The 27,915-nt window shown below is 47.2% G+C and overlaps 1 protein-coding gene across 6 annotated transcripts; it reads left to right on the forward strand.

The window, feature by feature from the left end:
* Positions 1 to 24: 24 nt before the first annotated feature.
* On the forward strand, positions 25 to 27,886 carry AP5B1 (adaptor related protein complex 5 subunit beta 1). Of its 6 annotated transcripts, XR_013757646.1 has the most exons (4): positions 7,696 to 7,865; positions 7,967 to 11,174; positions 11,757 to 11,857; positions 26,813 to 27,886. XR_013757646.1 is itself a non-coding variant. In XM_079102926.1 (3 exons), exons 2-3 carry the CDS (start codon positions 7,716 to 7,718, stop codon positions 10,448 to 10,450), a joined length of 2,634 nt encoding a protein of 877 aa, XP_078959052.1. In that variant the 5' UTR covers positions 25 to 155; positions 7,696 to 7,715; the 3' UTR covers positions 10,451 to 10,625. The 6 variants fall into 6 exon arrangements, 3 of the variants coding, with proteins under 3 accessions (XP_078959052.1, XP_078959051.1, XP_078959053.1); XM_079102926.1 differs by lacking the exons at positions 11,757 to 11,857; positions 26,813 to 27,886 and adding an exon at positions 25 to 155 and having other exon boundaries at positions 7,967 to 10,625; XM_079102925.1 differs by lacking the exons at positions 11,757 to 11,857; positions 26,813 to 27,886 and adding an exon at positions 679 to 790 and having other exon boundaries at positions 7,967 to 10,625.
* The last annotated feature ends 29 nt before the right edge of the window (positions 27,887 to 27,915 follow it).

A 27,915-nucleotide genomic window follows, 5' to 3' on the forward strand; every position in this document is an offset into this window, starting at 1 on the left:
GCAGTTCAGGGGAGGAATCGTCGAGGCGACCCCACGTTCCGCGGGAAGACAGTGCCCGGACGGCGCGCGCCCGTTCCAACTTCGCGGAGTGTCGCGGTCCTCGCTCGGAAGGAGAGCCCTTGCAGCCAGGTGCACCGGCGGAGGGGAAGCGGCAGGTAGGCGTCTCCCGACTCGACTGGCGTCCCCTCGGCCGATCGGGAAGTCTTAAAGTGCGAGCCGGACAGACAGGTTCACGCTTTATTGGCTCGCGGCGGTGTGTGTTGGTGGCTGGGGCGGGACGAGGGGGGGTGATCCGATCTAATTAGCTTGGAGTGGCCCGGGGAGCGATGGCGCATGCGTTGGGAAATAACGGTGACAACCCACCTATTTGTTACCTGTCGAACCGGTTTCCATTCCGCTGCCGGTGAGCTGGCCTCGCGGCCCGGGCGGGGCGGGCGGGGGCGGGCGCCGGCACCCAGTGCCCAGCAGCACCGGCCGCCCAGCCCGCCCGGCCCCCGCCTGGGACCTCCCAGCCGGGCGTGCTAGCGTTTGCAAACGGGAGTTTCGGAGGGAGCAGGGAAGAGGAGGGAGGGGAGGGCAACGTTATTTGCACCGGCGCTCGCACGCCCAGCGGGTGATGAAATGAAACTCGCCCAACTGGGCCCGGCCTGACGCGCCCGAGGCGCCTGGGGAGGCGCGAAGCCGCCGGGCGGGAACCCGCGGCCCGGCCCTCACTTGTTGAACCGGGCCTGCGCCCAAGCGACCCGAGATCCCAAAGGCCGGGCTGAGCAATTCGTGGTTCAATCCAGAGGTATTTGCTGGGTGCTGGCCTCGTGCGGAAAGGCACGCGGGACCGCAGGAGCACGCAGGCGGGTGCGCGGGGAGGCGAGACGCACACGCGAATACAGAGCCCAGCTAGAGCCGAGGGCTCGCCTTCTGCCCCGGGAAGGCTTCGGGAGGAAGGAGCATTTAGACGGCGCTGACAAGGTACACAACCCCAGAGCCTTGGCCATTGGGCTTACAGAATCGCCCAACTCTCCTCCCTGTGTCAGTGACAGGATTTCAGGCGCCGTGAGACTGGGGGAGAGCTGAGCTGAGGTGGAAGAACCCAGACAGGCTCAGGCCCAGCCTTTGCTTTCTGCAGCCACCACCCGCACTGGGCAGAAGTTCCACCTGGGACTTCCTCCCCCACCCGTACTCCATCTGCCACACTAATGGTCATCAGCCTCAGTTGGAGGGATGCCCCACATCCACCACTTTGCCCAGGAGTGCTTGGTGGCCTCTGTGGGCTGGGTTTCTTTTACTAGCTGAACTACTAAGTGCAGGATAGGAGCCCTACAGCACCTACACCTTTCTCACGTAGTATTAAGCTTTTGCTGAAAGAGTTTGTAGGGAAAGGAGTCTGATAAATGAGTACACACAGGAACCAGAAGAGGAGAATCAGCTGATCCGGTCCCAGGTGAGGAGAGAGTGGCCTTGCAGACAGCCGAGCCTCCTCCTCCCTGACTCCCAGAGTCTGAGTTTGGCCAAGGAGCTTTCCTCAGGTGTCCCTCCAGGGTTACTGTGAGGAAGACATATGCTCTTGCCAGGGGCTGTTAATGTCTGTCCCTTTTTCTTCCTCTCCCAGGGCTCTGTCTTCAGGAAGCCTACACTTTCCTTGTCACACTCCCCTCTGATCCTGAACCCATTCCTGCAACCGACATTGATTGAGCACCTACTATGCACTGACCTTTGACAGTAAATCCTGTAGAATCAGCACTGACAAGCACAGCCTAGGAGAGAGGTGGAATTAACTAACCCATTCCACAAACGTTTCTTGAGCATTCCTGATGTGCCAGCCCCTGATGGGCAGTGGGTACCCAGTAGAGTCTACAAAATCGTCACAGATGCATAAATGCAGGCTTTCACACCAGGGGAGAAACTGAACAGTCCAGGCCAGGTGGGGAGGTCAGATGGGTGGAGCCAGTCAGTCCCACAGCTCCACGGGTGCAAAGAGAGCAACAGTGGCCCCGGAGAAAAAGCACTTCATCCATCCTGGTCCCTGCCGTGGCTCCAGCAGCCACGTCAAGCCTGGCATGAAGGCAGTTACCAATTAATACTTGTGGGACACATAAGTATCCTATTTTCTTGACTCATGTGACCCATTTGCCTTACATGTTCCAACTTTTGGTAGGGACCAACAGAGCTGATTTCCTAATTGTAAGGAAAAGAGTGTTGCCAAACTGTGATAAAAGGTCATGGATGCTGGCTGTCAGGGAAACTAGAGAGTGTGAGGACTGTGGAGAACATGCCTATTATCTAACAGGCAACCACAACATGTCATTTGGGTATGGGAACACAACGTGGCCACACCTTCTCAATTTCCAAAGAAGTCAGAAATTCAGATTTATGTGTGAAGTCTACTGGTTTTCAAAGGCTACCTCATGTTTTTAAAAAACATTGATTGGGTCAAACAAAATACTTCTGCCAGTGTGTGGGCTGCAGTTCATGGGCAGCTCCAGAGCCAGACAAGGTATGTGAATTTGGACAAACCACAGCTGAAGTGTGAAGTGCCATGGGGTCGGCCATCAGCTGTCACTACTGCCAGCACTCAGCATGGAGTCAGGTGGATGTCATTCATTCATGCCTTATTTCTGTTGACAGATATGGCTTTCCTTTCTTTTTCTTATGATACTGTAGATTGAACCCAGGGGCACTCTACCACTGAGTCATATCCCCAGCCCCCTTTCAAATTTTGAGACAAGATCTTGCTAAGTTGCCCAGGCTGGCCTCAAACTTGCAATTCTCTGCATCAGCCTTCCGAGTTGCTGGGATTACAGGTGTGCACCACTAAGCCCAGCAATTTCTTGAGTGCCCACTATGTGCTAGGCACTTGGCTTTTGCAATGCAAGGTAAACAAAGAGGTAAGGAACCAGTGCAAACCAGAACCTTTAGGGTAGCCGGGCATGGTGCCACATGCCTATAATCCCAGCCATTCAGGAGGCTGAGGCAGGAGGATCATGAGTTCAAAGCCAGCCCCAGCAACTTAGTGAGGCACTAAGGAATTTAGCAAGACCCTGTCTCAAAATAAATATAAAGGGCTGGGGATGTAGCTCACTGGTTAAGCACCCCTGGGTTCAACACCCAATAGCAAACACCAAAAACAGAACCTTTAGGGTGATGTGCTGCTGGCAGATGGCGGTGCTGATATCTGAATGGGAGGCAGGAGTCAGCTATGGGAGGGGGGAGAGCATGATCAGAGGAAGGAACAGTGGAGGCCAAGGCCTCAGCAAGAGTGAGCCTTGTCTGAGGCACGCCACAGCTGTAGTGGCTGGATGGTGAGGGGAAGGGATGGTGTAGACTCAAGGGAGAGATAGGCGAGCCATGGCATGTAGGGTTCATTGTGGTGGGAAGCCGTGAGCTCCCAAAGTCATCAGACCTGCTAGGGGCAGAATGGATGTCAGCGGGGACAGCGGAGCTGGTGGTAAGGAGACCAGAGTAGGAGCTACTGCAGTAGTCCAAGCAGGAAATGATGGTTGCAGTCCAAGGCATTAGGATCCATTCCAGCTGTGTCTCGAGTGGACATCTCTTGTTGGTACAGTGGATTGAGATGTGAAGGAAAGACTGGCCACAGCAGGTAAGTGAGAACCATGATCCTCAAAGAATGCCATCTGAATTCAGTACTCAGGTCCCATCCCAGGGAATACGGGGAGAGCTAGGGTGGGAGCTGGGTGGTGGGAAGAGAGGGTTTGAAACCACCGAGTTCCTGTTTTCAGGAAAGGTCTCTGGAAGAACCAGGATGGGATGGCGGATGGGACAGGCTAGGGATCCTGGAGGCTTAAGGCAGACATGCACTTGGGAGAGATGTGCTGGAAGGACACCCCTAGTGTCTGGGGATGTGGGCCAAGCTCCTGCACTCTCAGACCTATTTCTCCATGGAGCCTCCGGCTCTGCCCTCAGCCATCAGGAGGTGCTTTGGGTTTGCTTTTGCCCAGATCCCTTGCAAACAGTGTAAAGCAGCTAGGGGCCTCCAGATCAGGCTGTTTGGGTCGACCAGCAGCCTTTCCTCTGTGTGGCCATAGGCAAAGCCCCTGACACACTGTGCAGTGCTGATGGGACTGACTCTCCCATCTCTTAATGAGCTCCTGGGTGGGGACCTGCTGGAGCGGGTGTTGCCATGTGGCAGAAGGCCGGGGCGGCTGGGCAGATGAGGCAGCTTTGGGGCCATCCACAGCCCCTGTGGCTTCCTGCTTTCCTCCCCCAACACTCACCCACTGGCAAGTCCCATTAGCTTCTAAATCATCAGGACTCTGCCTCCGTGTCCACAGTCACTGGCCTGGTGCTCCACACCAGCCTCCTGAGCAGCCCCCAGCTCCCTGTCCATGCTCTGAAAACCCAAGTCCTACCATATCACCCCTCACCCCAAACAGCATCCTGAGGCCTGGTGTGTCCTGGCCCTGCTGACCTCTGGCTCCATCCAGCCACTTCTGTGTGCCTGCCACATTCCCTCCTCTCAGTCCGCTGAACAGGCTGCAGTCTTTTTTCAGTACAACCGCTCCTGTGGCTCCTCCTGAGACACTTGTCCCTGTGGTGACTGGCAGGCTACCTTTCCTCATTCAGGTTTGGATCCCCCCAGCTAAATCCCTGCCCCCTCAGTCACTTCTGTCCCATTACCTGATTTTGCTTTCTTTGCAGCACATTCAGTGATATTTGGGTTTGTTCGTTATCTTTTTCTACCAGTGTTCTATTTGAGAGGGACCCTCTAACATTTTTAAAGATTTATATGATTCACATACCACAAAATACACCTCTCTCTCTCTCTCTCTCTACTGGGGATTGAACCCAGGGATGCTTAACCACTGAACCACATCCCCAGACCTGTTTTTTTTTTTTTTTTTTTCATATTTTAGTTAGAGACAGGGTCTCACTGAGTTGCTAAGTGCTTCACTAATCTGCTGAGGCTGGCTTTGAACTCATGATCATCCTGCCTCAGCCTCCTGAGTTTCTGGGATTATAGGTGTGAGCCACCACACCGGCAAAATACACCCTCTTATAAGGTGTAAAGTTCAGTAGTTGTCAGTCTTCTCAGAACATCTTCATGACCCCCAAAGAAAACCTGTAATCATGGCAGTCACCCTTCATTCCCCAGCCCCCTGCCTCTGGTACCCATCGCTCCTTTTTGTTTCTGGACAGGCCAATGCACTCCTTTGTTTGAGGCATCCCTGTATCCCTAACACCATTTTACAAATTAGAAAACTGAGGTTCAGGACCCCTCAGGAAAACTGACTTCCCCTTTTCTGAGGATTGTGCCTAGGGTCTCCCCAGAACTGGGCAGCATGGAGGAGGATGAAACTCAGCAGGAAGGGAGGGAAACGTAGAGGGCACTGAGTGGGGAGCTCACAGCTCAGCCATCTGGCTGTGGTCCCCACCTGCGTCCTTGCTGCAGAATGCCACTTTTTCAGGCAGGCCTGATGATGAGGCGGAGCTCAGCTCTATTGCTGGTCTATGCCAGGGACAGAGCCATCGCCACCCTCCTATATGGGAGCAGTTACCAGGCAGGCAGGTAGAAGCAGGGTTCATCCAGGGACCTGGACACCCAAGAGAGTCAAGGGTAGCTGGTCTGTGGGTGGAAGTCAGATGCAGAGAGGGGCTGTTTGCTGAAGTCCAGATCTCCCTGGGAGGGCTCTGGTCTTCATACAAATGACTGTACCTCTCTGGACTGCAGAGCCTCATCTGTGAGGTATCTCATCTGTGAGGTACCCCATCAGGGTTGTCATGAGCCTCCGTGTCAATGTGGCACATCTCAGTCCTGGAACACACTTGGGGCTTCTCCTTCCAAATCCCAGACCAAGGGGCCAAGGCGCAGCTAGGCTGAAGTTTGGCAGAGGCATGCTGTTAAGAGGATGGGGCCAGAAAGAGCCTGTGTCTCAGAAGTGAGGGCCCAGGACATGCAGTTATCAGTGCCCTCTGGAACGCAGACGGAAACCAGACAGGCTCCTACTCCAAGCTGTCTTCCCTATCCAGGGCTGCTCTCATCCTGGCCTCTTTCATCTTAGGTTTAATTAGCCTAGTGCCCCACCCCACATCCCCTTGGGCAGGAGTCACCACTCCCATTTTATAGATGGGGAAACTGAGGCACCTAGAGGGAAATGGATTGCGGCTGTCGCCTGTGAGTCAGCTGTGGAGCCGGGCCCAGAGGAGCCAAGACCAGGCCTTCTGGCTGGACCTGTCCCTCTCCTTGTCTCTATCTCCTCACCCCCACCCCTCGGCCTCCCGTGCCAGACAGCCTCCTTTCCAGCTCTCTCCCCACCTCTCCCATTTGGAGCGGAGGCAGGATGGGCAGGGAGGGGCTTGGGCAGCCTGGAGGAAGAGGAGAGGCTAGTTGGCATGGGGGCTCCTGTTTCATCTTCAAAGCGGCTCATTAGAGCCAGAGGCCTTAGTCAGGCGGTGGGCGGCGGATTTTGGACGCCCGAGGTTCTGTGCCCTGAAAACCAGCGGTCAGTGGGGCAGCCACAGTCTGGGCCTCTGGTGTAGGAGACGCTGCTCGGAGAACCCGAAGCCCACCCGCCAGACGCCCCCAAATCGCTGAGGGCCCACCCTCTTGGGCGTTAGGAATGCTGGTTCTTGACTGTCCTGGGCCTTGGTTTCTGCGTCCACGTTCGCGAGCCCTGTGACCCGCCAGACCCCGCCAACCCGCACGTCCCGAGTCTAGATTCCGTTGTTTCCCGGCTTCACTTGGACTTATGGGTCCTACCGCGCCCGCTGTACCCGGCCGGCCGCCCGGACCCCGCCGGCTCTCTGTGCGGCCTCCGGCAAAGGTCAGCGGCTTCCGCCAGGCCGCGACCCCGGCGCCGGCTCTGTGCCCCCAAGCTGAGCGGGTGACGGGCCCGGGGCCGGCGTCGGGGACGCGAAGCCAAGAAGCCCTGCGGCGCTCGTCGGACCGGTTGGGCCGCGGCCGCGGCCGCGGCGCGCTCTTCCGCCGGCGCCCGGGTCCGCGCTTTGCGCACTCCAGCGGCCGCCCGGGGACCCGCGCGCGTGCGACCCCGAGTGCGGTGCGCCCGGGCGCCTGCCGGGGGCGCGCGGCCGCCTTCTGACTGGCCCGGCGGGCGCCCAGGGGCCTGCGATCGCCGCCTCCGGGACGGGAGCCCGGCCCACCCAACTCCACGCCCCTGCTCGGGCCTGCGGCGGTTTCGGGGCAGGGGGGCCGCCACGGCGGGACAGTTACTCAGCCCCAGCGAAACCGGCGAGTCGGCACCTGCCGGCCGGGCGGGGCAGGCGGCGGCCCCGTTACGCCCCGCCCCCGCGGGCCCGCCCGGTCTCGGCCGCCCACGCGCCGCCCGCCCGCCCTCCCGGAAGGAGCCGCGGCCCGAGCGCCCGCGGCGGCTGAGTCAGGCGGTGAGAGCGGCTGGCCCGTTAGTGCGGGCGCCGGTGGCCCGGGAGGCGCTGTGGTTTCGGTGCGGCCGCCGGTAGCGGGCGGGAGGGCGGCCTAATGAGCGCTCGGCACGCACCCTGCCCGCGCCCCCGCCCGGGTCTTGGCTGACCGCCCCGGCGTCGCCCCCGAAACCTTTTGGTTTCAGCTTGCGACCGGACGTGGGGTCTCTGCTGGGATCCGCGAGCCGGCGCTGGGGTGACAGCAGCCCTCTTGATGGAAGGGGGCCCGCGCGCCCTCTGGCGGCCGTGGAGCCCCGCGCGTCCCCGCTGCCGCGTCCGGCCTGAAGCTCCCTCTCTCCTGCGCAGAGGACCCTGCGTGCCTGGCCATGGGGCCCCTGAGCCGGGAAGCTTGGGCCCAGCGCCTGGGGGCCTTCCGGGCCAGCCCGTCCGCCTTCATGGCAGGTGCCGACGGTGAGGATCTGGGTCGCGACCTGCTGAGTGACCTGAGGAGCGAGAAGCTGAGCGAGCAGACCAAGGTAGGCCTGCGTGTGTCCCCTGCCGTGGCCCACGTGGTCACCCCAGCTTTCTGCGCCCCGAACGTCATCTTCATGATTCCCTTCTGAACCTCCCATCCCAGGTTTCCTTGCTGGCCCTGAGCTTGGAGTATCCAGCCCAACTATGGCCCGACGTCCCTGCTGCGGAGGCGGCCGCCACCTCCCTGTTGGACACGATGGTCCTCCTACCCCCACGGCCCTCAGCTCTCCGGCGGCCCCTGCTGCTGGCAGCCACCACAGTCCTGGCCTCAGGAGGCGTGCTAGGCCCTACCTCGGGAGCCTCCTGCCGACTCCTGCCCTTACTCCTTGGCTTGGCTTCAGGTCGTGATGTGGGACGAGGCTTTGGCCCCATCTCAGAACAGCGCCCCCTGCAGGCCACCGCGTGTGAGTGCCTGCGAGAGCTAGAGAGCTGCAAGCCTGGGTTGTTGGGGGGCATCCTGGGGCTGCTGCGGAGCCTGCTGGGGCAGAAGGGCCCCATCCAGCCACTCAGCCTGCTGTTGGCACTTGCTTTGCGTAACACCCTGGTGGTACAGCCCAGGTCTGGGGCTAGCCTGCAGGGCCTGCTTATGGCTGGGGTCTCCTCCACTGGGAGTGGTCCCTGGGACTGGACACTAGCTGAAGAGGGCCATTCTCACCTTCAGCCCCAGGCACCCTGCTGGCCGGCAGCTGAGGAGGGGGCGTGTGCCCTTGCAGTGCTAGAGCCCAGCCCTGAGGAGGTCCGGGAGCTGCGGGCTGCTGTGGCCCAGCTTCTGGATACCTCCTACCTGCTCACCCCTATGGCCCAGGCCCAGCTTCTGTGGCTGCTGGGTTGGGCCCTCCGGGGTCTGCGGGGACAGACACCAGCACTCTTCAAGCCACAATTGGTACGGCTGCTGGGCACAGCACAGCTGACGCTGCTGCATGCAGTTCTTGCTCTGAAGGCGGCCTTCGGAGAGGCACTGTTCACGGCCCAGGATGAGGCACTGCTGCTCCGCCGCCTTACCTTGGCTGCCCAGCACCCAGCTCTGCCCCTGCCCACCCACCTCTTTTACCTGCACTGCCTTCTGAGCTTCCCTGAGAATTGTCCCCTGGGTCCTGAAGGTGAGGAGGCTGCCCCATTGCTGTTGGGGCCCCAGCTGTGCCGTGGTCTCATGCCCAGTCTCCTGCATGACCCAATGGTCCTCCTGTCCCGCCTGCATTTGCTGTGCCTGCTTTGTGCTGAAGATGAGGAAGAGGAGAAAGGTCAGGTTCAGAACCCACAGTGGTACCTGGAGGAGCTGCTGGCTGGCTTGCAGCAGAGGGCAGCCCTGGATGGTGGCCCACGGGTATTGGCCACTCTCTGCTTCCAGGCCTCATATTTGGTTGCCAGCTGCCTGGCCAGGCAACCTATGATGCTGACACCCTTGATCCAGGGACTGACCCAGTTGTACCGAGCTCGCCCTGTGCTGGCTCCCCACTTTGTGGACCTTTTGGATAGGGTGGGCCCTGAGCTGGAGGAGCCCCTCAGGGTGGTTCTGCAGCAGGAAGTGGTGTCCCGGCCAGGAAGGGATGAAGCTCTTTGCTGGCACCTGCAAATGCTGGCAAAGGTGGCAGAGAGGGATGCTCAGAGTGCCACCCTCAGCTTTCTGCAGGCTGCAGCTGCCCACTGTGCCAACTGGGGCCTACAGCAGACCCTGCTGAGGGTTTGCAGGGTCCTGCTGCGTGGGGGCGGGGGGCCTGGCCTGGCGGACTTGCTGCAGGTACTGGCCAGGCAGCTAGAGGACCCTGATGGGCGTGACCACGCCCGCCTCTACTACATCCTCCTGGCTCATCTGGCAGGGCCCAAGCTAGGGGTGGCCCTGGGCCCCTCACTTGCTGCCCCAGCACTGACCTCTTCATTAGTGGCGGAGAACCAGAGCTTTGCAGCAGCGCTGATAGTGCAGGAGGCCCCGGCCCCTATTCGGCTGAGTGTGGGGCCCCAGAGAGCCACAGGCCCTCTTCTGGTGCTGCAGCTCCAGGTGGAGGCCCTGGAGCCTGTCTATTCTCTGGAGCTGCGCTTCCGCGTGGAAGGACAACTCTATGCACCCTTGGAAGCTGTCCACGTGCCCTGCCTGTTTCCTGGCCGCCCTGCGCACCCTCTGTTCCTGCCCCTGCAGCCCAGACGCCCAGCCCCGGCTCAGCTGGAAGTCCGGGCCCTTTACACCACACCCACCGGCATCACGTGCCACGCCCACCTGCCGCCCTTGCCTGTGAACTTTGCAGACCTCTTTCTGCCTTTTCCCCGGCCCCCTGAGGGGGCCCAGCCAGGCTTCTTTGAGGGACTCTGGGACTCCTGCCTGCCCAAGGGTGCTGAGAGTCGTGTGTGGTGCCCACTAGGACCACAAGGTCTGGAAGCCTTGGTGTCCCGCCATCTGGAGCCCTTCGTCATGGTGGCCCAGCCCCCTACCAGCTACCACATAGCCATCCGCCTGCCCCCAAACTCCATGCTGCTGCTGCGGCTGCAGTCCGCGCAGGTGGACGACGGAGTGCCTGTGGCCCTGCGAACCAATGACTGGGCCGTGCTGCCTCTGGCTGGAGACTATCTCCGTGGGCTTTCAGTCACTGAGTGACCCTGGGACGCAGGCGGAGAGCAAGTTGCCTAAGAGGGGCTTTTAAAGGCTAGGACATGCTCCTGGAGTGCCCTTTCCATAAAAGTCTGCCTTCACCAATGACCCTCACCGGCTTGGTTTTTGGTTTTTGGACCTTGGTAGGACGGACTCAACAGGATAGTATCATAGGCCCCAACGAAGTCCCAGGCTGAAGCCCAGAAGGCTAGGACTCCAGAGTTCTTGCTCGGATAAGCTAAGAGTCTCCAGAATTTCCTCTCAGGAGGCAGGAGATAAAACATTCTGCTTTCCAGAAAGGGTCTGGCCTTGACCAAGGTCACTTAGCAATTTGGTACTGAGGCTGGAGTTAGAACTTGGGCCTCCTGACCTGGGGACTCTTGCTCTCCAACTCCCAAGGTTCTCAGGGTCCCTGTCCCAGCTCAGAGTAGCAAAAGGAGGCTGCAGTGACACCTCCCCATGATGGGAGCCAGCTCTGGGGAGAACCTGCCATGGAGGCCTGGGACACAAAGGGGCCATGTGATCTGAGCTAAAGGTAACCCAGCTCCTAAGCCTGGCCCCTAGAAACACAGACTGTACTTGGGAATCTCTTTCCCTTAGATCTTTTTCAAAATATGCAGTATGCTCAAGATTCAGATGCATTGAGATCAGTTCTGCTGCAGGCATCTACCCAGCATTTCCAACTTACGTGGCCTCATGTCATCCTTGCAACAGCTTTGCAGGCCCACAGGTGAGGAAATCTGTAGGCCAAAGGGGTTAAGTGATTTCTCTAAGGTCACCCAGCTGGTTGGGAATAGTATTTTGTCATCCTGTAGCATTTTCCATTACCACACTGTTGGAGCAGAGCTCTGCAGTGGCCTTACAGTACCCGCTCTGCCCTGGTGCAGAAGCCGCCATCAGCAGCACTGAGTATAAGAAATACCTTGGGCTTGAGCTCTTCTGGGCAAAGGAACTCTTCTGCTGTCCCTGTCTCTGGGCTTTTCCCGGTCAGTCTTATTTCTCCTGAATGGGGTGGAGACTAGGAAAGGAAAGAAGGACCTGGGCCAGTGCAGGCTGCCACAGTTTCAAGGTCAAGCTGTGAGATGTGAGGGCAATCTGGCTGCAACATGTCACCCTATTGATCACGAGGGTTTACTCAGCTGATCTGGCTGGGTAGATCACTGTCCCCTTCCTCACCACTCCATGTGTACCCCTCCCAAAGTTGTGCACTCAGATGTAGAAGAGAACCGTTCTTCAGTGAAGGGTATACAAGTAGCTGTGCTCCCCAGTCAGGCAGAAATTTGCTGTCATCTTGCAACAAAAAGGTCTCCAGCTGTTATCAGCAGAGAAAGGATGTAAGACAGAATCTCCACACTTAAAAAGTCCCAGGGAAGGCTGGAGACTGGACCTCCAGGAAGCCAACCACTAGAGCTGGTAAGTTCCAGAACGTACTGCTTTGTCTGCAGTCTAGCCCCCTGAGCACCAAGAAGTTGGTCCAGGACCTTGGGATCGGGGAGGGACTGCTGCCTCTCATACCCACAAAGTGCAGAGACTGAACTTCTCCAAGGCTGGGCCTCTGCCACTGAGGGCAGCAGCTTTGGCCTGGTCTCCATCCACATCACTCAGCAGACAGCTAATTAGTGGGATCAATTTCTCATATAGGCTGGGCATGATGGTACACCTGTGATCCCATTGATTCAGGAGGTTAAAGCAGGAGGGTCACAAGTTCAAGGCCAGCATGGGAAACTTAGTGAGACTATGTCTCAAAATTTTAAAAAAGGGCTGCTATGACACACGTAAATATACGTGGTTGAGCTGGTAGAGCACACATAAATATATGTGTGTGTGCAGTGTGTGTGGGTGCGGATGTGTATGTGTGAAGGCTATGAGAATTCTGATTTCTGCAGTATAATTTGCTATATATTGAAAATTTGTTCTACCCAATAGGTAACTTCCAGGAAAAACAGATACCACAACATGTGAATTTGGGGGGAACACAAAACGTAGAGGCCACAACAATCAATAATCTGCCAAGCCAGAAAGTACCAGATCTGATGGGTTCACTGGTGAATTCAACCAAACATTCAGAGAATAAATTATGCCAATTCTCTGAAATTTCTTCCAAATATAAAAGCAGAGGAGATAGTTCCTAATTCATTCTTTGAGGCCAGCATTACCCTAACAAAAAACAGATAAAGACACTACAAAAAAAGGAAATCACAAACCAGTACCTCTCATGAATACAGATGCAAAACAACTTTATTTATATATTTTGGTACCAGGGATTGAACCCAGGGGAGCTTAACCACTGAGCCACATAACCATCCATTTTTGTATTTAATTTAGAGACAGGGGTCTTGCTAAGTTGCTTAGAGCTGCACTAAGTTGCTGAGGCTGGCTTTGGACTCAAGATCCTCCTGCCTCAGCCTTCCAAGCTGCTGAGAATACAGGCATGCACCACTGTACCCAGCACAAAACTACTTTATGAAATAGTAACAAATTATGGGTCGGGGATATAGCTCAGTGACAGAGCACTTGCCAAGCATGCACAGGACCCTGGGTTTAATTTCCAGTACCACAAAAAATTTAGCAAATTGAACAATGTATAAAAAGAATCATGTATCATGACCAAGGGAGATTTATCCCAGATATGCAAGACCTATTCAACATTCAAAAATCAGCTCATGTAATCCATCACCTCAATAGACTAAAGAAGAAATACCACAGAATAAATGCCAATAAATACAGAAAGAGCATGTGACAGAAACCAACCCCCATTCAAGATTTTTAAAAATTCAGAAAACTAGGAATAGAGGGGAACCTCCTCAACTTGATAAAGAACAACTATTTAAACACTTGCAAATAGGTTGGGGTTGTGGCTCAGCAGTAGAGCACTTGCCTAGCACATATGAGGTACCGGGTTTGATGCTCATCACCACATACAAAAATAAAATAATTATGTCCATCTACAACTGAAAATATTTTTAAAAACTTTACAAATAATATCATACCTAAAGATGAGAAAATGGATTTCCTACTAAGATTAGGAACAAGGTAAGGATGCTCCCTCTAACCACTCTTTCTCAACATCATACTATAAGTCCAAGTTAGTGCAAGAAGACAAGAAAATGAAATAAGTATACTGATTGAGAAGAAATAAAACTGTTCACAGATGGTGTGACCATTTTTTGTAAAATACTTGGAAGACTCAACAACAGAAACTCCTGGAACTAATAAGTAATTATAGCAAGGTTGCAGGATCCAAGGTTGATAAAAGAAAAAAAAACAAACAAGGAAATTGTTTTCCTATATCAGCAATGAACAAGTGGAATTTGAAATTGAAACATAATGTAATTTATATTATCTCCCCCCAAAATGAAACACCTGAGTATAAACCTGATGAAATATGTGCAAGATCTATATGAAGAAAACTACAAAACTCTGGTGAAAGAAAGAAAAACTTAAGTGGATTGATATTCCATGTTCATGGTTAGAAAGACTCAATATTATCAAGATGTCAGCTATTCCCAGCTTGGTTTATAGCTTCAATTCAATCCCAATCAAAATTTCCAGAAAGTTATTATTTTTGTATTGACAAACTAACTCTAAATTTTATACAGAGATGTAAAAGACCAAAGTAGACAACACAATATTGAAGAAGTTGGAGGACTGGCATTACCCAACTTCAAGACTTACTGAATAACAAGACAGTGTGCTATTGGTAAAATAATAGACAGCTCAATGGACCAGAAGACGGGGCCTAGCAATAGACCTATGTAAATAGAGCCCAATGATCATTAACAAAGTGGGTAAAGGTAATACAAATGGAGCAAAAATGGTCTTTTCAACAAAAGGTCCTGAGACAGGTGGACAAAATGCAAAAAATGTATCTAGACACAGACCTTACACCCCACAAAAATCAACTAAAAATAAATCATAAACTTAAACATAAGAGTGCAAAACTATAAAACTAGAAGACATTAGATACAACACCAAAGGCATGATAATATGAAGGAAACAACTGAGAAGCTGGACTTCACTAAAACTAAAAACTTGGGAGGATCCAAGATGGTGGACTAGGGAAGGCTGCATTCCTCGTCGCTCCATAACTCGGGTTTCAAGCAGAGGAAATCTGTTTCTCTGTGAGGCAGTCTTTGCTGCTTATCAATCCCCTGCTGTTTACCCCATTTGTCCACCTCGATCACCTGCAGTCTGCCAACATATCAATACTTTTTGAGTGCAGATTGCTCAATTGACTGCCGCCTATCATCCACCATTTGCCTGCTTCTTGCCTGCCCATCACCTGCCTTTCACCTACCCATCACCACCTGAAGACCAATTGCAGACCACCAGAGGATTGCCAGCTGCCTGCTGTTGCCTGGAAGTCTACTGTCACAATACCCACAGGTTTGGTTACACATCACTGCCGCCATTTTGAGACAACAGCCAGGACCTGCAGGACCCCCACCCAACTGACTGAGCACCACCTTCAGGACCCCTCAGCCCGACCAACAACACCCCACCTCCAGGACCCCTGCCCAACCAACCGCACCCCACTTCCAGGACCCCTGGTCTGACCATGCCCACGCCCTGAGCTGCAGTTCCCTGTTTGCCAACACATTTGGAAGCCAGTGCTGCCATCTTGGAGTATCCTGGAAGTGGAAGCTGTCATCTTTAGGTGGGGTAACTCCCATCCTGAGAAGCCTGCTGGAAACTGGAAGCTCACTGTCAGGTACTTCTCATGCATCAGACTACTGAAGACTAGGAGGATTGAATAGTATATGACTGTTATAGTGTATTTTTTTCCTCCTTTTTGAAAAATTTTAAGTTTTTATTTATTTTTCTTGCTCTATTTTCCTTCGGTTTACCTGTTTCCTCAGTCTCTTTCTCCCTTTTCTCCTGCTAACAACCAACTTCTTTTGATTACACTTTCACTCTTTCTACAGCTAGAACTTCTATATACTCTTTTCTTATCCCATTAACAGTTACATCCTATACCCCTACACATCCTCTCTGTCCTCCGTTGGAAACTGCAGATCTTATTGCAAATCTATTATGCTGTAGATAATAATTGAACTCATTCTCTTTGTTTATTATGACAATATTGTTAACATTTTCATAGGGGCTATTTGGTTTAGGGCTGCATATTGTCTGTACTGGGTGCTGCTAAAATTGATCTCCTCCTTAAGAGGTTTTGGAAACCTGTAGGGTCACTATAAGCCTATTGCAGGGGAACTGCAATAGCCCAGATCTGACTGCTAGAGGGGAAGATATGTGAACAACATGAAAAAACAAAGGAAGAAAATGTTCCAAACAAATCTAGATTTTATATTAATATAACCCAGTGACAGTATGGTAGAAAGAATGTCAGGAGTTCAGAATATACATAATTAAAATGATTCATGAAGCAAAGAATGAGGTAAGAGAGCAAATGCATGCAATGAATGATTACTCCAATAAGCAGTTGAAAGAGCAACTGCAGGAAGCAAAAGATCATTTCAACAAAGAGAGATTCTCAAAAAAAGAAAAAAATAGAAATCCTTGAAATGAAGGAAACAGTAAACTAAATAAAAAATTCAATGGAAAGCATCACCAACAGTCTGACCACTTGGAAGACAGAACTTCAGACAATGAAGACAAAATATTTAATCTTGAAAATAAAGTTGCCTAAACAGAGAAGATGGTAAGAAATCATGAACAGAATCTCCAAGAACTATGGACATCATGAAAAGACCAAATTTCAGGATTATTAGGATTGAGGAAGGCACAGAGGTACAAACCAAAGAAATGAATAACCTATTCGATAAAATAATATCAGAAAATTTCCCAAGCCTGAAGAATGAAATGGAAAATCAATTACAAGAGGCTTATAGAACACCAAGTGCACAAACTCACAACAGATCCACACCAAGGCACATTATAATAAAAATGCCTAACATACAAAATAAAGATAGGATTTTGAAGGCTGTGAGAGAAAAGCATCAGATTACATGTAGGGGAAAACCAATATGGATACCAGCAGATTTCTCAGCCCAGACTCTTAAGAAAGCTAGAAGGGCTTGGAACAACATATTTCAAACTCTGAAAGAACATGGCTGCCAACCAAGAATCCTATACCCAGCAAAACTAACTTTCAGATTTGAAGATGAAATAAAGTCCTTCCATGATAAACAAAAGTTAAAAAAATTTACAAATAGAAAGCCTGTGCTACAGCATATTCCCAACAAAATATTCCATGAGGAGGAAATGAAAAACAACAATTTAGGTCAGCAAAGGGAGGAACTACCTTAAAGGAAAAACCAATCAAAGGAGAAGCCAAGTCAATTAAAAACCAAAAATAAGCCCAAATGACTGGGAATACAAATCATATCTCAATAATAACCCTGAATGTTAATGGCCTAAACTCATCAATCAAAAGACATAGACTGACAGAATGGTAAAAAGAAAGACCCAACAATCTGCTGCCTTCAAGAGACTCATCTCATAGAAAAGGACATCCACAGACTAAAGGTGAAAGGATGGGAAAAAATCTACCACGCACATGGACTCAGTAAAAAAGTGGGGATTTCCATCCTTCTATCAGATAAAGTGGACTTCAAGCCAAAGTTAGTCAGAAGGGATAAAAAAGGACTTTTCATACTGTGTAAGGGAACCATAAATCAGGAAGACAGAATGATCATAAATATTTATGCCCCAAACAATGGTGCATCCATGTACATCAAACAAATCGTTCTCAATGCCAGGAATCAAACAGACCACAACACAATAATTCTGGGTGACTTTAACACACTGCTGTCACCACTGGATAGATCTTCCAAATAAAAACTAAACAAAGAAACCATAGAACTCAATAACACAATCAATAACTTAGATTTAACAGACATACATAGAATATTCCACCCATCAACGAGTGAATTTCTTCTCAGCACTACATGAATCCTCCTCTAAAATAGAATATATGTTATGCCACAAAGCAGCCCTTAGTAAATGCAAGAAAATTGTGTTCTATCACATTATAATGAAATGAAATTAGAAATCAATGACAAAATAAAAACCAGAAACTTTCCAGCACCTGGAGACTAAATAATATGCTACTGAATGAAATATGGATAACAGAAAACATCAGGGAGGAGATAAAAAATATTCTTAGAGGTAAATTAGAACAATGATACAATATATCAAAATCTCTGGGACACTATGAAAGCAGTACTAAGAGGAAATTCATTGCATGGAGCGCATTCAAGAAAAGAATAAAAGTCAACAACTAAATGACCTAACATTACATCTCAAAGCCCTAGAAAAAGAGGAACAGAACAACACTAAAAGTAGTAGAAGATAGGAAATAATTAAAATCAGAGCTGAAATCAATGAAATTGAAACAAAAGAAACAATTAAAAAATTGACAAAAAGTTCTTTGAAAAAGTAAACAAAATAGATAAACCCTTAGCCACACTAACAAAGAGGAGAGAAAAAAATTAAAGTGACTAAAACTTGTGAGGAAAAAGGAAAGACACAGCTGAAATGCATAACATAATTATAACCTACTTTGAAAATCTGTACGCCAACAAAATAGAAAATATCAAAGATATCGACAAATTTCTAGACATATGGTTCTTCCAAACTGAACCAGGAGGACATACACAATTTAAACAGATCAATTTCAAGCAATGAAATAGAAGAAGCCATCAAAAGCCTACAACCAAGAAAAGCCCGGGACCAGATGGATTCTCAGTTGAGTTCTACAAGACCTTCCAAGAAGAACTTATACCAATACTCCTCAAAGAATTTCATGAAATAAAAAAGGAGAGAACCCTTCCAAATTCATTCTATGAAGCTAGTATCACCCTGACACTAAAACTAGACAAAGACACATCAAGAAAAGAAAACTTTAGATCAACACCTCTGATGAATACAGACACAAAAATCCTTAACAAAATTTTGGCAAATTGCGTACAAAAACATATTAAGAAGATAGTGCACCATGATCAAGTGTAGGTCATCCCAGGAATGCAAGGTTGGTTCAACATCAGGAAATCAATAAGTGTAATTCATCACATCAATAGACTTAAGGTTAAGAATCATATGATTATTTCAATAGATGCAGAGAAAGTGTCAGGCAAAATACAACACCACTTCATGCTCAAAACACTAGAAAAAATAAGGATAGTAGGAACATACCTCAACATTGTAAAGGCTATTTATGCTAAGTCCAAGGTCAATATCATTCTTAATGGAGAAAAACTGAAAGCATTCCCTTTAAAAACGGGAACAAGACAGGGATGCCCTCTTTCACCACTTCTATTCAACATTGTCCTTGAAATACTAGCCAGAGCAGTTAGACAGACCAAAGAAATTAAACGGATACGAATAGGAAAAAAGAACTCAAGCTGTCACTCTTTGCCAATGACATGATTCTATATTTAGAGGATCCAAAAAACTCCACCAGAAGACTTCTAAACCTAATAAATGAATTCATCAAAATAGAAGGATATAAAATCAACATGCATAAATCTAAAGCATTTTTATTCATAAGGGATGAATCATCTGAAAGGAAAATGAGGAAAAGAACTCTGTTCATAATAGACTCAAAAAAAGTACTTGGGAATCAACCTAACCAAAGAGGTGAAAGAGCTCTACAAAGAAAACTACAGAACATTAAAGAAAGAAATGGAAGAAGATCTTAGAAGATGAAAAGATCTCTCATGTTCTTGGATAGGCATAATTAATATCAAAATGGCCATACTTCCAAAGGCACTATACAGATTTAATGCAATTCCAATTAAAATCCCTATGACATTTCTCATAGAAACAGAAAAAAGTAATCATGAAATTCATCTGGAAGAACAAAAGACCCAGAATAGCCAAAGCAATCCTGGGCAGGAAGAGTGATGCAGGAGGTATCACAATACCAGACCTTAAACTATAGAGCAATAGTAACAAAAATGGCATGGTATTGGCACCAAAATAGACATGTAGACCAATGGCACAGGACAGAAGACACAGAGACATACCCACATAAGTACAGTTATCTCATACTAGACAAAGGTGCCAAAAACATGCAATGGAGAAAAGATAGCTTGTTCAACAAATGGTGCTGGTAAAACTGGAAATCCATATGCAGTAAAATGAAATTAAACCCCTATCTCTCACCCTGCACAAATCTCAACTCAAAATGGATCAAGGATCTAGGAATTAGACCTGAGACCTTTCACCAAATAGGAGAAAAAGTAGGCCCAAATCTCCATCACATTGACTTAGGACCAGACTTCCTTAACAAGACCCCCGTAGCACAAGAAATAAGAGCAAGAATCAATAAATGGGATAGATTCAAACTAAAAAGCTTTTTCTCAGCAAAGGATACAATCAATAATGTGAAAAGAGAGCCTACAGAGTGGGAGAAAATCTTTTCCACACACACTTCAGACAGAGCAGTAATCTCCAAAATTTATAAAGAACTTAAAAAATTTACACCCAAAATACAAAGAACCCAATCAATAAAATGGGCTAAGGAAATGGGCAGACACTTCACAGAAGATATACAGGTGATCAACAAATATATGAAAAAGTGCTCATCATCTCTAGTAATTAGAGAAATGCAAATTAAAAGCACCCTAAGATTTCCTCTAACTCCAATTAGAATGGCTATTATCAAGAACACAAACAATAATAAGTGTTGGTGTGGATGTGGGGGGAAAGGCATGCTCATACGTTGCTGGTGGAGTTGCAAACCAGTGCAGCCACTCTGGAAAGCAGTATGGAGATTCCTCAGAAAACTTGGAATGGACCCATCATTTGACCCAGCTATCCCACTCCTCAGTTTATACCCAAAGGACTTAAAATCAGCAGACTACAGTGACGCAGGCACATCAGTGTTCATAGCAGCTCAATTCACAATAGCTAGATTGTGGAACAAACCAAGATGCCCTTCAACTGACGAATGGATAAAGAAACTGTGGTATATATACACAATGGAATATTACTCAGTCATAAAGAATAGTAAAATTATGGCATTTGCTGGTAAATGGATGAAGCTGGAAAATATCATGCTAAGTGAAACAGGCCAAGCCCAAAAAACCAAAGGCCAAATGTTTCTTTGTAAGTGGATGATGATACATAACCAGGGGGGCAGGCAGGGGGTGGGGAAGAGAAGAATGAAGGAACTTTGGATGGTGTAGAGGAAAATGGGGTGGGAGGGATGGGGGAAGGAAAGATAGTAGACTGAGACAGACAGTATTACCCTATGTATACGTATGATTACATGAATGGTGTGAATCTACACTGTGTACAACCATAGACATGAAAATGTTACACGCTCCCCCTAAAAAATAAAAAATAAATAAATAAATAAAAACTTGGGCAGAGGATACAACTCAGTGGTTGGGTGCTTGCCTAGCATGCATGACACCCTGGGTTCACTCATATATATAGCTTTGCAAAAGAACAGTGTCAAGAGGATAGTAGTATCCTAACAGTGTAGTTTCACTTCCCTAAAAATTCTGTTTACTCCCCCTATTCACCCCTCCTTTCCCCTTATACTGGCAGTTAGTGAGCCTTCTATTGTCTCCACTGTTTGGCCTTTTCCAAAACATCACATACATGGAATCACACAGCATGCAGCCTTTTCAGATGGGCTTCTTCCGCTTACACTATGCATTTAGGCATATGAGGCCGTGCCTTTTCATGGCTGGATCGCTTATTTCTTTTCAGCTCTGAATAATATCCCAATATCGGATGTACCAGTTTAACCATTCACTCACAGAAGGGCATCTGGTTGCTACCAAGTTTGGGCGATTATGAACAGAAGTGCTATAAACATCCACATCCAAGTTTTTACGTAGACATGCTTGCATCTCATTTCAGTAAATACCAAGGAGCCCAACTAGTGGGTCATAGGACAAGAGTGTTTCATTTTTTGAAAAGTCACTGAACTATCTTCCAAAGTGGCTGTGTATTTTGCATCCTACCACAAAGAATGAGAGTTCCTCTTGCTTCACATTCTTGCCAGCATTTGACGTTGTCAGTGTTTTGGATTTTAAACATTCTAATAGGTGCATGCTGCTATCTGATTGCTTTTGTTTACAAGTCCCTAAATGCTACATCATTTGCTTACTTGTCATCTACTGTAGACCTTCTTTGGTGAGGGTCCATCCAGCCCTTTCGCCCATTTTTATAAGTGGGTTCTTTGTCTTTTTATTGCTAAGTTTTATGAGTTCTTGTATATTTTGGACAACAGTCTTCTATCAGCTTCATCTTTTTTTTAAACCTTTATTTTATTTATTTTCATGGGGTGCTGAGGATCAAACCCAGGGCCTCACATGTGCCAGGCAAGTGCTCTACCACCAAGCCCCAGTCCCAGCAATCAGCTTCAAGTTTTGAAAATGTTTTTCACACAGTGTCCTGGCTGTGAGGCGAGCAGATCTGCTCTGCCAGGTGCTTTTACCATGATGTGCTGCCTTGCCACAGGCACACAGAAAAAGGGCTGAAAGCTGCCAAGATGTGAGCCACAATACATATGCTCAGAAATTGATCATTCTAGGCAACTGCTGGAGAGACGTAAAGCTACCTGCATGCACAAGTCACATATTTGTCGAAACTCACAGAAGACGAGTTCACCAAGAGTGAACTCCAGCATTAGCTGTGGACACGGGCGGTGATGATGAGCCAGTGTACACTTGTAATAAATGTGTCTGCAGACACCGCGGTTTTTCTCTCCTGTTCTGTTCTGATCAAGAACAGTGCCAGTCGCAGAATTTCACCAGCAGGCTTGAGCCTAAGCCAGGCCTGGACATTCCCAGGTAGTGAGAAAAATGTCTAGGCCACTGCCCAAAACACAGCCCTGCGCCCAATTCCTTAAGCCCCCCTGCACTCCACACCCTGCTGACTGCTCGCACAGGCCTTGATGTAAAACCAGGTTCCTTCGTCATCACACGGATACACTACAGCTCACGAGGTCCCCTGATCAGTGCTGTGAACTGGTCACGCTGGCATGTGGTGCTCCTTCCTCTCGAGTCCCACCAGCCTCTTCTTGGGATGGTTTGAGCGCATCCTCAGTGGGAACTCCCCTGCTCCCAAGTTTGGGTTGAATACAGCCCTGGCTGAGTCAGGGGATGACAGTGGGAAAGGATGTATCTGTGTGAGGACAGAGGGTCTATGGGAAATCTGTGTACCTGCTGTTCAACTTTGCTTTCAAACTAAAGCTGCTCTAAAATATGCAATCTCTAAAAATAACGAAGAACTCACACTTCCTGATTTCAAAACTTAACTACAAAGCCACAGTCATCAAAATACTGCTGCTGGTGGAGGACTGGCATATAAACCAATGGAATAAAATTGAAAACTCAGAAAGAAACATTCATTTGTAGCCAGCTGACTTTTGACAAGGACATCAAGGTCATTCATGGTAGAAGAACAGTCTCATTAGTAGGACTAGACAATTGGATATTCACGTTCAAAAGAAGGCAGCTGGACCCCTATTTCACACCACATACAAAAATTAATTCACAGGGAATCAAAGAGCTAAGTGTTAGAGCAAAAGCTGTAACATTCTTAGAAGAAAAAATGGGGTAGATTTTCATGACCTAGGATGTGGCAATAGTTTCTTAGACCTGACATGAAAAGCATAAGGCATAAAAGAAAACGAGGTGAATTAGACTTCTTCACATTTTTTAAAATTATGCATCAAAGGACACTATTAATAGAGTAAAAAAGCAACCTCAGAATGGAAAAAAAATTTTTGGTAATCTATATAGTAGAGTCTGGTATCCAGAAAGTATAGAAAACGTTTACTATTCAACAATAAAAAGACAAATTACTCAATAAAACATGAACAAATTATTTGAATAGACATTTCTTCAAAGAAGATGTACAGATGTCCAATTAGCACATTAAAAGATGTGCAAAATAATTAGCCATGCTGGGCACAGTGGTGCACCCCCTTATTCCCAGCTACTCAGGAGGCTGAGGTAGGAGGATCACAAATTCAAGACCACACCTCAAAATAAAAAATAAAAAGAACTGGGGATGCAGTTCAGTGGCAATGTGCCCCTGGAATTAATCCCAGTACTGGATAAAAAAATTGTTAGTCATTAGGGGAACAGAAAATAAAATCACCATGGTATACCACCTCACAATTGCTAGAATGGCTATAATTCAAAAGACAAGGGAGCAAGGAAGGATCTGGACCCCTACTCATTGCTGTTGGCAATGTTAAAATAATGCACTACTTTGAGAAAAAAACATTTGGTGGTTCTTTAAAAATGTAAATACAGAGTTATCATATAACAGGTATTCCACTCTATTATAGACTGAATTATGTCCCTCTAACCCCAAATCATGTTAAAACCAAAGTCCTGAACTGCAATGTGACAATATTTGGAGGTCAACAAGGGTGGGACCCAAATCATGTAAGATGGTGTCCTTAGAATAAGAGGAAGAGGCACCTGAGAACTCTCTCTCACCATACACTCACTGACCGTGTGAGTGTACAGCAAGAAGGTGACCCTCTACCAGCCAGGAAGAGGGGCCTCACCAGAAACCAATCCTGATGGCAGCTGCATCCTGGCTGTCTAGCCTCCAGAATTGTGAAAAAATAAGTTTGTGTGTTTAACCACCAAGCCTGTGGTATTTTGCTTTGGCAGTATTGACTAATACACACTCCTAGGTATGTACCTCAAATTATTGGAAACACATGTTCACATAAACACTTGTACGTGTATGCTGATGATAGTATCTTTCATAATAGCCCAAAGTGCTAAAGCAAGTCTCAGTTCATTTGTGCTGCTATTACAAAATACAATACAGTGGGTAATTTATAAACAATTAAAATTTGTTTTCGTTTTTGCTTTTTAGGTAGTAGGGATTGAACCCACTCTACCACTGAGCTACATACACAGCTCTTTTAATTTTTAATTTTTTTTTCTTTCAAGAAGTTGCCCAGGCTGGTCTCAAACTTGTGATCCTCCTGCCTCAGCCTCCCAAGTCACTGGATAAAAGGCACATGCCACCACACCCACTAAAATTTATTTCTTGCAGTGTGGAGGCTGGAAGTCCAAGATCAAGATGCCAGCATGTTCAGGGTTGGTGGGGCCTGGTTTCTACTTCCAAGTTGGTGCCTTGCTGCTCTTTCACATGGCATAAGACAGAAGGGCAGAGTGGGGTCTAACTAGTTACCTCCAGCTCTTCTGTAAAGTTACGAATTGCATTCCTGAGAGCAGATCCCTCAAGGCCTGATCATTTTTAAAGGCCCCACCTGTTAATACTACTGCACTGGGGGTTATATTTTAACATGAATTTTGGAGAGTCACATTTAAACCATAGCACAACTCAAAGTACATCAGTGGATTAATGGACAAACAAAATGTGGTATAGCCATACGATATAACATTATTATATATAATATAATATATTATATTATATTTTCTGTGGTTACATTATAACCACAGAAAAGAATAAAAGAGCCAGGCGTGGTAGCACATGCTTTTAATCCCAGCTACTCTGGAAGCTGAGGTGGGAGGATCACAAGTTCAAGGCGAGCCTGGGCAACTCAGTGAGACCCTGTTTCAAATAAATAAATAAAAAGGGCTGGGATATAGCTCAGGAATAGAGCACTCCTGGGTTAAATCTTCAGTACTTGGGCTAGGAATGTAGCTCAGATGGTAGAGTGCTTGCCTCACATGCATAAGACTCTGGGTTCAACCCCCAGCACTACCAAAAAAAAAAAAAAAAAAAAAAAAAAAAGTTACCTGAAATCCCCAGTACTGAAAAGTAAACTACTGATAGATCCGAGGTGCATTCTTAAAATCATGACCAAAGAAGCCAGGCACAAAAGGTCACATACTACGATTCCATTTATATGAAATGTCCAGGACAGGCAAATCCATAAAGACAGAAAGTAAATTAATGGTTCAGAGGCCAGGGGAAGTGAACAGTAATGAACATGACATTTCCCTTTGGAGCAATGAAAATATTTTGGAATCAGATAGTTGTGATGATTTCACAGTCTTGTGAATATACTAAAATGACTACATTTTATACTTTAATATACATAATTTTATGGTATATGAATTATATATCTACACGAATTTTTTAAATTGGGGAGCATGTTGAATATACAAGGGCAGCAACATTGAAGGACCTCTCAATGGTCACACTGGGCAACAAAAAAAGTGACAATAATAAATTAAAAGCAAGAGTGTAAATATCCACATACCCATGCTGATGTAAATAAGTAACTCCTTTTTTTTTTTTTTTTTTTTTTTTTTTTTTCTTTTTTGGGGCAGTAGTAGGAATCAAACCCAGGGCTTCACACGTGCTAGGCAAGTGCTCTACCATTGAGCTATATCCTCAGTCCCATAAATAGGTAGTTGAACAAATAAATGAAGGAGAAGGGACAGCTCTCAAACATCAGCTAATAAATGTAGAAGGAATGATGGAAACGGAAAATCGCCATTGGCCAGATATCAGCAATAACTGTTTCAGGCAAGAGTCATCAAGGAGTGCTCAGATAAATAGGTAAAAGTACCATGAGAAACAGGCTATTTCCATAGTCTCAAAATCGCTCCCTATAAGATGCTTATTTATTTTCTGTGGCACTGGGGCTCACACCTAGGGCTCATGCTAAGCATGTGCTCTTTGATATTGGACTTCACAGACTTTAGAAAATTAACAGCAAAATCCACAAAACTAAAAACTGATTCTATGAACAAATCACTAAAATAAAAAATCCTCTAGTCAAGTTAATCAAAAAAGGGGGGGAAGATATGAATTACTAATATTGGAAATGAAAGAGGGGTCACTGTTACGGATCTCATGGACATATTTTTTAAAATTACCTTTGTATATATTTTTAGTTGTTGACAGACCTTTATTTTATATGCGGTGCTGAGAATCAAACCCAGTGCCTCACACATGCTAGGCAAGTGCTGTACCACTGAGCGGCAACCCCAGTCCTCATGGACATTTAAAAGGACATTAGGGCTGGGGCTATAGCTCAGTGGCAGAGCACTTGCTCTGGGTACGGTCCTTAGCACTGCATAAAAATAAACAAATAATAATAAAAGCATGCTGCCCATATACAACTATAGAAAAATTAAGAAAAAAAGGACATTAAACAAACATTTCCATGCTTGTGAATTTGATAAATGTGGATCAATTCCTTAAACAACATTAAGTACCAAAACTTACATAAGAGAAACAGATAATCTGAATAGGCTTTTATCTATTAAAGAAACTGAATCAATAATTAATAATTAATTAACTTCCCAAAAAGGCACCAGGCCCAGTGGTAGGGTTAGGAAGTATTTCCTCTGCTTCTAGGTCCTGGTAAACAAACAAACAAAAAATAAAAAAAATTTTAAGAAAGAAATGACAACTTTCTGCAATCTCTTCTAGGATCTAAAAGCAGAGGAAATACTTCTAACCCATTCGATGAGGCCAGCAAGCCCTTAATCCCCAAAAAAGATTAAGACATTACAAGAAAGGAAAACTACATACAGATTGACTTCTCTTGTGAATGCAAGTGCAAAAGTCTTCAATGGCATATTAAGAAGTTGAATGCAATATACATAGAGTTATGTTAACCCTTTAAAAGAGTGAATAATGGGAAGATAAACTAAATATTTTAAAAGGTTACTTATGGCAGGAAAGAATAAGGTGGAAGAAACAAGGAAAGCCACTAATTTCCTATAAATATATCTTACTTTGAAGATTTGACTTCAAAAGCATGTAAATAATCATGTATTTAGAAAACAAAAGTGAAATTTTAAACAACTATCTTTCAAAGTCAAAAGCAAAATAAAACGAGTGATCCTAACTAAGGATCCAGCCAATGGCATAATCACAGAGAATCATTTCAAGTGACTTAAAAACAGTAATTTGGAGGCTGGAGAAGTGTAGCTGAATGGTAGAATCTTGCTCAGTATTCATGAGGCCCTGGGTTCCATCCCCAGCACCAAAAATACATGTAAAAAATTTTTTAATGTCTTTTAGTTGTCAATGGATCTTTTGTTTTATTTATTCATTCATATGTGGTGCTGAGGATAGAACCCAGGACCTCACATGCGCCAGGCAAGTGCTCTACCACTGAGCCACAGCCCCAGCCCCATGTAGACATTTTAAAAGCACAAAATGATGATTTTATAGTACATTCCTAGCACAATATACCTTAAGGTATATGCCTTAGGATGATAGGAAGGACATATGGGATATGTTTGTGTTCAGTGATTTGGAGAAGGGCTGAAGGAAGCAGGAGCTTTTTTTCAGATTGGATACTGTCACTAGTGGGGCTATCTCAAGCCAGGCACGTGGCTCCTGCCAATAATCCCAGCAGTTGAGGATGTTGAGGCAGGAAGATGAAAGTCCAAAGCCAACCTCAGCAATTTAGTGAGACCCTGTCTCAAAATAAAATATAAAAAGGGCTGGGGATATGGCCCCTGTGTTCAATCCCAGTACAAAAAACAAACAAACTCAACCAAGCAAGTGGGCCTACCCCATAT

The sequence above is a fragment of the Sciurus vulgaris genome (assembly GCF_902686455.1).
Source record: "Sciurus vulgaris genome assembly, chromosome: 11".
NCBI classification, from domain to species: domain Eukaryota; kingdom Metazoa; phylum Chordata; class Mammalia; order Rodentia; family Sciuridae; genus Sciurus; species Sciurus vulgaris.